The 10,954-nt window shown below is 35.5% G+C and overlaps 2 protein-coding genes across 3 annotated transcripts; both read right to left on the bottom strand.

The window, feature by feature from the left end:
- Positions 1-220: 220 nt before the first annotated feature.
- LOC140860225 (uncharacterized) lies at positions 221-1,196 on the bottom strand. The gene has a single exon (XM_073263130.1). It carries the CDS (start codon positions 1,194-1,196, stop codon positions 237-239), a length of 960 nt encoding a protein of 319 aa, XP_073119231.1. The 3' UTR covers positions 221-236.
- Positions 1,197-3,110: 1,914 nt separating this feature from the next.
- Positions 3,111-7,734, bottom strand: LOC140860224 (two-component response regulator-like APRR1). 2 transcript variants are annotated; one of them, XM_073263129.1, is made up of 6 exons: positions 7,166-7,734; positions 6,491-6,571; positions 6,243-6,376; positions 5,723-5,890; positions 5,372-5,468; positions 3,111-4,303 (listed from the first exon to the last, which is right to left on the bottom strand). In XM_073263129.1, exons 1-6 carry the CDS (start codon positions 7,293-7,295, stop codon positions 3,387-3,389), a joined length of 1,527 nt encoding a protein of 508 aa, XP_073119230.1. In that variant the 5' UTR covers positions 7,296-7,734; the 3' UTR covers positions 3,111-3,386. The 2 variants fall into 2 exon arrangements, with proteins under 2 accessions (XP_073119230.1, XP_073119229.1); XM_073263128.1 differs by having other exon boundaries at positions 6,491-6,652.
- Positions 7,735-10,954: the final 3,220 nt, after the last annotated feature.

A 10,954-nucleotide genomic window follows, 5' to 3' on the forward strand; every position in this document is an offset into this window, starting at 1 on the left:
AATCAAGAAATTGGAACAAATGGATCGATCACATTACATTGCATCTCAATCCAAACTCAGTTGTGAATTACTTACAAAAATCTACATGTTTTTTGAGGCTGCAAATTCCCACTTTGGAAATAGGTTTGAGATGCTAAAACAACAAACTTTTTCAGGCAAAAAAATGTTATGAATCTCGTTGATTTCTGGAAAAAAAAAAAAAAAAAAAAAAAAAGTCTCTTCGATGAATTACCAGTTCATATCCCTTTTGCGAGAAACTTACAATCTTGGATTTCGATCCCGTGAAAGTACGCATCCTCTTGATCGGTTTCGGGTTCTGTTGTTCTGCAGCTTCTGAAGAAAATGCAGCCCACAATAGTATCAAGAACTAGCATCATAGCATACAAATATGCAATGAGAAATCCCTCAAAAACCATGGTTGAGTTGATGGCGAAAGCTCGATTATAGGCTCGAACAACGCGGTACTGGAACAAGAACTCGATGCCTGCTAAGGCCATGTTGAATGGCAAAGCTAATGTCAATGCAGTTGCAGTTCTACCTTGGATCAGCACATAAGTTTTGAGGATCGAGATAAAGCCGCCGGCCTTTTCGTATCCGGATAATACTAATGCAAGATTGCATATAACATAGGCATTGGCAAGAATGATAGAGTAGATTATGGCACCTATTGCTGACAGAAGTAGTGAAGATCCAGGAGCAGAAAGGGCTCCCAACACGTCAAAAAAGTTGAAGTACACGACTATTAGGCAGAAGCAAGTCGCGTTCGCGGAAAGAATGAGTAATGAGTTGCAAAATTGTGTGATGAGGAGGGGGCTGAGCAGTTTAATCCAAGAAGAGAACAAATGTTTTTGCTCTGGTTTCTTAAGCTCGACGGCTCGGATCACGGACGCTTTGGCGAGAAGAAGAAAGGAAATGGTGAAGGGTAAGGAGAAGAGATAGTTCACAATGGTTTGAGAGAGTTTAAGATTGAGGATAGCAAAGAGTTCAGCTGATGGAGGGAACCCTGCAGCAAGAAAAATTGACCTTAAACGGAGGTGGAGTAATCGGAACAGCGGCGACGTGGGGACGATCGTCTGGGACACGAGGCACGAGACTGCGAACGGGAGGGCGAGTAGAGATGGAGTTGAGGTGAAGTACTGGTAGTTCTTCAAGAAAGTGAAGATTGATCTTCTGATGATTGCAGCTGTTTTCTCCATTGTGGATCAATGAGAAGATAGTGGTGTTGATTCTTGAAAACGAGGTGTAAATAGAAGTTCTAAGATGGGATGTGTATTATGTGTTTAGTTGGGGTTCATGCTTTCCAATTGTGAGATACATTTAATGTGCCAATTATGCTAAAAATAAAATAAAATACAAATTATGTGGAATTTTAGTAATATATATGGGATCAATATAAATATAGAATTCTGTTTTGGTAGTTTGGAGGAGTTGGGAAAGTGTAGTTTTTTGGTGGAATGGATTGGCCAACAACTAAAAACTAATGGCAAAAGCTTAGTTGGAGTAGTTTTAGAGCTTTGGTTTCACCAGATAATTGGCTTTGTTTGGATACCCTTGTGGCTTAAGTTATTAACTAAATTACTTTGGGTTCTCCAAATCTTGACATTAGTTACAAGGTACTAAAAATTGTCCCTTTTAAATGGACATGTTTGATCGGAAAAATATACGTTGTACCATTTATTTAGGTTTGTGTGTTCCATTAGTTACAAGGTATATATTTATATTTTGAGGAAAAAAAAACTTTTAATTTTGCAAATATTTTTGAGAAAAAGGTGTTTATATTGGCATCAGAATACATTTACAAATAGAAAAAAACTTCAGCTAACAGGTAGCGTGGGGCATGGAAGCAACAGATCTTGATGGATTAGGAATTTCCCAGAAGACAAGTAAACATCATATGGTTGCGAGAACTTAAAATTTAAGTTAGGGGGCTTCTGTATATTGTTGCGTGCAGTTGGAATGATGGATATAATAATAATAATAATAATAATAATAATAATAATAATAATAATGTTTTTACCAAAAAGGGATATAAACTGGGGTATAATAACACATAATTCTACTTTGGCAATCATTATGATTTAGGATTAAATATAGGCCTAGATGTCCTTTACGTGAAGGTAAAGTTGATAGTATAAAATCCAAGCATCAAGGTTTGTGGTTTCTTTTTGTTTCTATCTTTTATATTATTTTTATAATAACATTTCAACTTCCAAATGTGGTGGAAACAAGGTCTACCCTAAATTACAACCATAGTTGTTGCTTTATTAGGATAGTTCCATTTCTGTCTTCACTTCTTCATTTTGTTTATATGTATTTTCCATTTGTACATATATGTTAATGATTTTGTTTAAAGATATATACGTTACCAATGTTCTAATAAGCAGTAGGCATACGGCCACCCGTCGCCTAACACCTAGATTGTCATCTAAATGCTCCGTCTAGGCGGTTTTTGTTTTTTAAGCCTAAAAATAAAAATATCCTCATTTATCATCTTCATATCTCCAACATTTCCTTCGTACTGTATCCAAACTCAAAATTAATGACATCTTTTTCTTTTTCATCCGATACAAATTCTTCTCCATGAAGTATATGACGAGGAGGAAGTTATATGCACAATATATAAAATATATATATTAATCCGCGTAGGTGTCCTTATGCAGATTTTGAACAGCCTAAACAGTCTGATCACCCCTAGGCGGCCATTAATACGGCAACGCTCAGAGACGAAGCCTTGGCAAAAATCGGTGAGCGACAGCTTAGCGCCGAGAAGTCGTTTAGACGACGTCTTTTAGAACACTGTATGTAAGTGAAATTGGAATAATTCAAGGGTGATGCTAAGAATATAGGGTACTTTATATAAATAGTTGAAGAGCACAAACCAAGGAGTGAGAACCACGATTTTTCTTGACGAAACAATACCAACACACGACTTACAGAGGAATGTATGAAAATATATATATGAAGGTTGAAAAACATGGCTTAAATTTATGATTACCAACTTCAGGTATTTAAGGGTGTGAGGATACTATATTTTTGTAATATATATACATGCTATTATTAAGCTAGATTTATGTCAGATATAGGCATATAGCGGTAATCCTAGAGTTAAAAGGACAAATTTCCATACTACTACTTTTTAAGCATATCAGGAGCAACCATAGGTGCAACCAAATTCTACTCAGACTGGTTATAGTTTCAAATGCAGAACTTATTTAAGCTTCTAATGCTAAATGTCACAAAGTTTAGTTACTCTACGTGTCACAACAGGAGAAGTAACAAACACCAAGAAACCTACTGAGAATCTCTTCAAACAGCTCTACAAGTTCCGATGTTAGCCCGAGATTCCAACGAGAAGATTCCCCCTCACAATTTGAATCCCATCCATGCTAAGAATCATCCTCGTCCTCATCATACTCATCATCATCATCCTCATCTTCTTCAGCAGAAGCCGGTTGCCCATTAAGATCCACAGCAATGCCATTTACCTTTCTCACAAACTGGCCCCTCAGGCGAGGCCTACGCTCTGCAAGTTTTTTCCTGTTTACGTACCTGATCTTCTTGTCAAAACATCTCTCTTTACGCTTTTGTCTAAACTTCATCAAGGCTGCCTCCCTTCGACTAACTTTACTCAATTTCCCTTCATGCACTGAGGGACATTTCAAAGACGGCCATGGAGGAGCGGGAGCAGGCATTTGACTAGGTTGTAAGCATATACCAAGGGGGTAATATGGATAAGGCACCATCCCTTGTACGTTAGGTGGGCATTGAGGGATGTGATTGTAGGGAGGCAACATAGCAGGATTAGAATGGTTGTGCATATCCAGTGTGTGCTTGTGATACATAGAGGCTGGTGGCACCGTTACTTGATTCATTACTCCGGGCATGTAGTACGGATAAGCAGCATGAGAGTAACGACCGGTCGCATCACTAACGTTTCCTGGATGCAGATGTGAGTGAGAGAAATCTTCATCCGAGTTCCTCTGTTGTGAGATATCATGAGATACAGGAGTACATGACCTCTCCGCCGAGAAAGAATCAATAAAGCTGTTACTGCAGCGATATTCATCACCATGAGAATGATTTTCCAGGGTCTTTGTGTTATCCTGCTGTTGGATGTCAATAATAGCAGCTTGACCACTCACCGTGGAGATATGCTCTGCTATCTTCAAATGCTGAGGTTCATCTTCATGAACAGAAGGTGGCCGATGAGTGTTGCTGCTGGGCGTGGTTGACTTGATATACGTGAAAAAGGCAGAAGACTCGCCTATTTTTAGTTCCTTTCTCAGAAAAGATGAAAATTGTCCTGGAAAGCATTCAAGCCCACACTTAGTTACATGTGAATGGAGATAATAAAACAGAGAGAAACGTTTTCCTTTAGCAGACCATTATTATTTCCTAATTATCAGGACTATCTCAGTCATTGTTGAAAGAATCAAAGGTGCCTCCAGAGTTATGAAATCAGTAGGCTATGTTCTGATGTTGCACTCAAAAAATTATCCAAGTATAACAGTGGCAACCAACTCCACATAAAGTTGCATTGAAAATGAAACAGATTTTAAGCAGAGACTTAACAAGTATACTGATCTGAAATTACTGATCTGAAATTTAAGAATAAGGCAGACTTGAAGAAATCAGTTGAAAACTGTCCCATCGCACGTGCCATCAGTGAACATGGAAAATTCTGGAGAGAGTAGTAGTAAAACTAATCACGACTAACTGAGAACTCTGATGAAAAGGAAGTGAATATCACAAATTTGCAATCTTTATGTGAAGAACCTTCCTTGCATCGAAATATTTAATGGATGTTTATAGCTTTATTTGGTATTCAATGTTATACCCCTTGTTAATTAGTCTAGTTAATTACTTTCTTCTAACAGAAAAGTATCAGTTCACATAGCTTATGCTTCCCATTTCACATTGTAAAAACTCTGGTCATCTCAAATAGACCAATAATAGAAACTTTAATGTTATTGCTGGATGCTATTTGACCATAAACAACCGCAAATGAGCAAAGCATCTTCAAGATTTTGATCAGTCCCAATAAAATTTAACGAGTTTAAATTACACACGAGTCTGCAGCCAATGCTTGCTTAAATAAGAACTTGACTCCAAATCCTTTCGATTTATCTGGACTAGTCGACCATGCACCAGTAAATGTAACAGAACAGAATCCTACAAGAAGATGGTTCTAAGATGGATGGAGATCAAAATGTTCCACATTTTTACAAAACTATGTATTAAATATAGCACACTTCATTACAAATATGCTTCCTGAACTTAGCTGTAGAAACTTAACAATTGGTGATCATGCTATTATTATTTTGAATTTATAAGCCGTCTGAGATTATTTAAAAAGTCATAATCCAGTCACCTGTCTGTCTGTCACTTATTTGTGGCACGTCAGGCTGACACACTGAGAGATCACAAATCACAGTCTCTATCCGAGCAGCAGTTGTGGTGGCAGGAATCTAAACACCATGCAATTGGAGTAAGGTTAGTTAAAGACAATCAATTTGGCCTCAATGGAAAATCCCCTATGCTACTCCTCGTCATTAAAAACAATTGCTGGTCCCGAAGCCTTTGTTGAGATAAATCTACATAAGCTCTTTTAAGACCCGCAATAAACTTTTTATCTTCAATGTTTAGAAATTGAAGATAATGTTTATATGGAAGAAAAGAAATTATCATGGCTAGAGTCATTCATACATAGTTCTAAACTCACCTCCTCTTCCTGGTGTGTTGAAACACAAAATTCTGGGTTATTACCCTTCAGAGACCTGTCATCTGTGTCATCTGAGAATAAAGTAGCGCTGTTGGTATTAGCGTCACTAGGATCCGAAGCTACCAGATCCAGATCACAATTTACAATGTTCTTCTCAGCAAGTCCCAGCTGTAGATGTAAAATCAAGAGAAACGTCGTATCACAAATACCAAAATAAAACATCAAAATGGCTGATATACACCATGCCCAAGAAAAAAAAAACACTACTACATACATGTGGCACTCCCTGTAGAAATTTGATGAATAGACCTAGAAAAAGAAGCTTTGTTTCAATTCAAAAGATCACACAACCACAAGTCCTCAACCTTTTGTATCCAGGTATAAACCTCAAAGCATGTGCGATGCATGAGACTAGTCAAACTAATTTTTGAAATAAAGAAAGCCATCACACTGTTCCCTAAGAAGACAAATGAAAACCAGTGAAATATTTAAAACTTCTTAATGAGAAAAAAGTACGTGCCATTCTCCTTCTTCTCCACATGTGCGTCCACAAGTTCAACAACTCATTAGTACGTAACGGCTTCACAAGATAATCAGCTGCTCCAAATTTTAGGCACTTAACAACAATAGAGACCTCGTCTTGAGCTGACATCACTAGCAAGCAAAACAATGCAACAAAAGGATGGCAATTAAACCAGCCTGTCTTAAACTCAATGTGGCATATGTTATTCCAATGAAATGCACGATGTAGATAAAATGTAAACTTACTGATCACCGGAATCTGCCGCAATTCTTTGTCCCTCGTGATATATTTTAGCATTTTCAATCCCTTAGACATCGGAAGGTCAACTTCAGAGAGAATAATATCAATATCAGGCCCCGCAGCATTCAGTGCATCAATCACCTGTCTTGGTGATCTTACAGAAATAACTGGAAAGCAAGGGCCAACTATATTCAGCATCAAAATCAACATGAAACTTTCTACTAAAAGTTTCCTGCAACTAGAATTCTTTCCGAAGCAACTTATTTTACACTTGGACAAGTAAACTGCATTTGCTGTTCTTCTGGCTCCTTATATATCAATCTAGCCAAATGATCCTAATATGGGCCCCGTCAGAGACAAAGCATTCTAATGAAATCATTTAATTAAATGGAATAGGAAGAATAGTCTTACCAGAATATCACACCTTAGAAGGGATGCAATCGTTACTAGAATATGATCGTCTAAATGGCAGAAATCAATGTTTCACAAACTACCAACCTTTCCCACATGATCTTAATCACAAGAAAGGCGTAAACTTTCATCTTATCGAAGTCAACACATGAAAAAACAGGCAAACGCATGACAAATAAATTTCTGAATCATGAACAATTGCTCAAGATTCATACCAAAATAACACAAACAATCAAAGAATAGTTGCTAAAGAAGAAAACTGAGAATACCTTGGTAAGAACATTTACACAAAAGTGTAAAGATCTCCTCAGAACTTTTGTCATCATTATCACACAGCAAAATCCTCACTTTGCTCCGATCGATGAACGCATCCCCACTCTTCCCAGTTTCATTCTCCATCACCTCCAAATACCAACACACCAGCCTAAAAACACGTTCAAACTCAAACCCGCGATAGAATTAATACTATAGATACTCCATAACTAACACAAACTCCCCCTTCCAAACTTGGAATTGTCGCTTCTAATTTCCATCGTACAGCTCATCAACTCAGTCCAAGAAAAGCAATATCCAACTGAAAAGGGTGAAATTTTGACCTCTGCCCACCATTACTGGCAAGTAATCACATCCCAATCCATGAAAGGAATCGAGAAATGTATCACAACATGGAAAAAGTGGAAAAGAGCATAATTTTCCAATCCGACGACTCTCCTCACCGCCAGCCACCGATCCAGCGGCGGTATCCACCTGTACAAATCCACAAAATCTACAGCGGCAGAGTGATGCAGAAGCTCGGAAGAGATATCGAAGAAAAAATATCAGTGCTTTAACGGAGTACTTTTTTCCCAATGGTTAATGGTGAGAGCTATAATGCCACTGACCCATTTGTCCAATCAACGGTGAAGATTGATTGTTAGTGGGTCCCATATCTATATTAAAATAAGCGTGTAAATATTAAAAAACGAAACGAATCGAATCGAATCGAATCGAATCGAGTAATAATAAAATTTTAAATCTCGAATTAAGCATATTCGAACTTGATTTAAAGTTCGAAAATTTCAAATATTTTGGCTTGAACTCGGTTTGAAATGAAGTTCGAGTTCGAGTTTGAGTTTGAGTTTAAGTTCAGTTCGAAATATTCGAACATATTCATGAATTATTGCTAGGATATTATGGTTCGAAAAGCTTGAAATGTCCGAATAGGTTCGAAATGTATACATATTTATTATATAATTATATTATATTAATAAAATATTAAGGCTCGCGAACTATCGAACAAAATAATTTTTACTCGAGCACGGCTCGAAAAAAAGTTCGAACATGTTCGGTTTCGGTTCGAGTTCGATAAATTAGAATACGAATCAAATATTTATCGAGTCGGCTCGAAAAAATCACAAATCGGCTCGATTCGTTTACACCCTAGTGAGGCCTATACATGATTAGGCGGGGGCGGGGCGGGCTGGTGCGCAACCCGCTGTAACCCGCCATTAGGCGGGGGCGGGGCGGGCTGGGAATTTCCCAACCCAGCCCAACCCGCTTTGGGCCGTGGGTCAGACGGGCCAACCCGTCAAAATATTAAAAAAATAAAAAATTCCAAAAACTAAATTATTATTTAATATTGAAAAAAATATATTAACAATGTTACACAATAAAAAATATAAAATGTCATAATTGAATAAAGCATATAAATTTTTGATATTAAATGTTATATTTTGAATAAAAAAATACATTTTTAAATAACATTAATAATATAAATATATATTTAATCATAAAAAAATAATAATGTAAGATATTAATAATATTACAAATATTAGTTTTAAAATTTTAAAATCACATTTTTAATAATAAGTGTTTTCATGCCTATAATTTTAAAAAATAAAAATTTTATTTTTTTAAAAAAAATTGGCGGGGCCTCGCCTCAACCCGCGGTCCGTTTGGGTTGGCCCGTTTAGGCCCGCCTCCAAATGGGCCTGTAAAATGATAACCCAACCCGCCAATTTCTCATGACGGGGCGGGGTGGGCTGGTCCGGCGGGCTCAGTCCATTTTGACAATTCTACCTGTGTATCGTGAAAAAATATATACAAAATAATAATAATAATAATAATAATAATAATAATAATAATGAAGTCTTGTTTAGAAAAAAAAAAAACAATAAAAATTATTAATTTTGGAACTTGAAAGATAAAGATCGAGAAATAAAATATAATGAAATCATATTATTAAAATCATATAATTAGTTCGATAAGATAAAAAGTAAAAATTAAAATAAATTTTATTAGTTTTTCTTAAAGTATGTATCATGTAAGTCGGGGAAATATTGCTCATGAGACCATGTCACGAGAACTTTTCTGTTATTGAAATCATAATGATAGGAGGAAAAAATTAAAAGCTTCTCGAGTAAATATAGTAACTTGTATTTCGTTGCACGATACAATCCGTTAATAAAAACAATAAAATAAAATAAATTGTAAATTTTAAAATACATAAAAATATAGTATTTTTTACTAAACAAATAGTCACAAAAATGCAATAGATATATCAATTTTATAAAATGGGTGATATTTTCGTAAATTAAAAAAAAAAATCAAAAGGCACAAAGTTAGCGTCATTTGGTAAATAATAAAATATATAATGGCTAAAAAGGAAAAAAAATCATGTAAAATAACTAATTTTTTTAATAATTTTGATTTTATTAAAAATTAAGTTATCATATAATGATAATTTCAAATCAAACTTTATCAATTAATTGAAAGTTATTTAATTAAAGAGTGTCTATTATAATAATACAGTAAACTATGATCTTATAAAAATTACAAGTGCTACCAAAAGCTTTTCGGTCATAAACTGTTTTGCTAATTAATTATCTCATTTGGTTTATCTGATAACATAATTGAGTTTAGTGATAGTAAATAGGGGTGATCACGGTGCGCTTTGGCGGTTTTTCGTAAGAAATTCAAACCGAATTGTCAATTGCGGTTTGGTTATATTTTATTTTTTAGTTGCAGTTTTATATGTAAAATCGTTTTCGCAGTTTTTGGCTGTTTTAAGCGGTTGCGCACGGTTCGCGGTTTTTTTTAATGTTAAGTAAAATGGAAAAAAATAGAATTATGATCAAATTATTAGAACAATGAGCGAAAACTATAATAAATAAAATAACAATCAAGCAATAAAATAAAGTTAATCAACTATAATATGTTTAGACATGGTTGAAGGTTAATATTTGAGTAGATTAGTAAATAGATTAACAAGAGAGAAAGAGAGGAAATTTTTTTGAAGAAGAGTTGGGAGAAAAGAAAGTGGAGGTGGCATAGGAATCGAATGTGTATATACAATGTGCTAAAAATATAACTCTAGCTAAATACAACCATACACGGCAGTGCGGTGCGGGGCGATTTGAGAAAAAATTTATAACCGAACCGTGGCGGCGGGACGATTCTCATTTATTTTTTTTAAACTGCGGTTATTTTAAAAAATAAAATACGACAGGGCAAGATGGAGCGGTCGGTTTGGACTGTTTTTGAAAAAATTTGATCGCCTCGCCCCTAATAGTAAATAGTAACATGATGACAAGAAAAAGAAATGAGAATTATCGGAAAAATTAATTTTTCGATTTTTATTTATTTGACCATTTTACCCTTATGTTAAAAAACTAATTGTTTCATTAAAAAAGTAATTGTTATTATTGTTCTTCTTTTATTACATTCAAACATCCTTTTTTTTTTCTTCCCTTCAAAACTCTCTTTTGTTCCCTGTCAGTTTTTCCCTTGCATATTCTTCTATTTCTCAACTGATTTTTTATGACTAACAGCGTACATCTCTTCAATAGTAAAAGAGACAGAGAGCTTGAAAATCAAATTTTAGTTCGGAATAATTTGGCTCGACTTGCTGCTTCTGTTGTCAACCACCATCGCGTGCGACCGGAGAAAAAACATCTCTAGCATTTCCAACAACATTCTCTGTTACGTTAACCATTGATTCTCCGTGTTACACGAGGAATCGAAGAGAGGGAATGCACAATTCGAAGGATGATAAATCAGCATACATGATGTAGATGGAC

Source organism: Henckelia pumila, chromosome 4, assembly GCF_033568475.1.
Source record: "Henckelia pumila isolate YLH828 chromosome 4, ASM3356847v2, whole genome shotgun sequence".
In the NCBI taxonomy this organism is placed as follows: domain Eukaryota; kingdom Viridiplantae; phylum Streptophyta; class Magnoliopsida; order Lamiales; family Gesneriaceae; genus Henckelia; species Henckelia pumila.

What these genes read in the sequence shown, in the direction of transcription:
- LOC140860225 (XM_073263130.1), bottom strand. Translation starts at nt 1,196, where the DNA reads ATGGAGAAAACAGCTGCAATCATCAGAAGATCAATCTTCACTTTCTTG.
- LOC140860224 (XM_073263128.1), bottom strand. Translation starts at nt 7,295, where the DNA reads ATGGAGAATGAAACTGGGAAGAGTGGGGATGCGTTCATCGATCGGAGC. An exon ending in TGTGGAGAAGAAGGAGAATG is followed by an intron (nt 5,891 to 6,242) that starts GCACGTACTTTT and finishes TTACATCTACAG; the next exon opens with CTGGGACTTGCTGAGAAGAA. An exon ending in AATAAGTGACAGACAGACAG is followed by an intron (nt 4,304 to 5,371) that starts GTGACTGGATTA and finishes AATGCTTTCCAG; the next exon opens with GACAATTTTCATCTTTTCTG.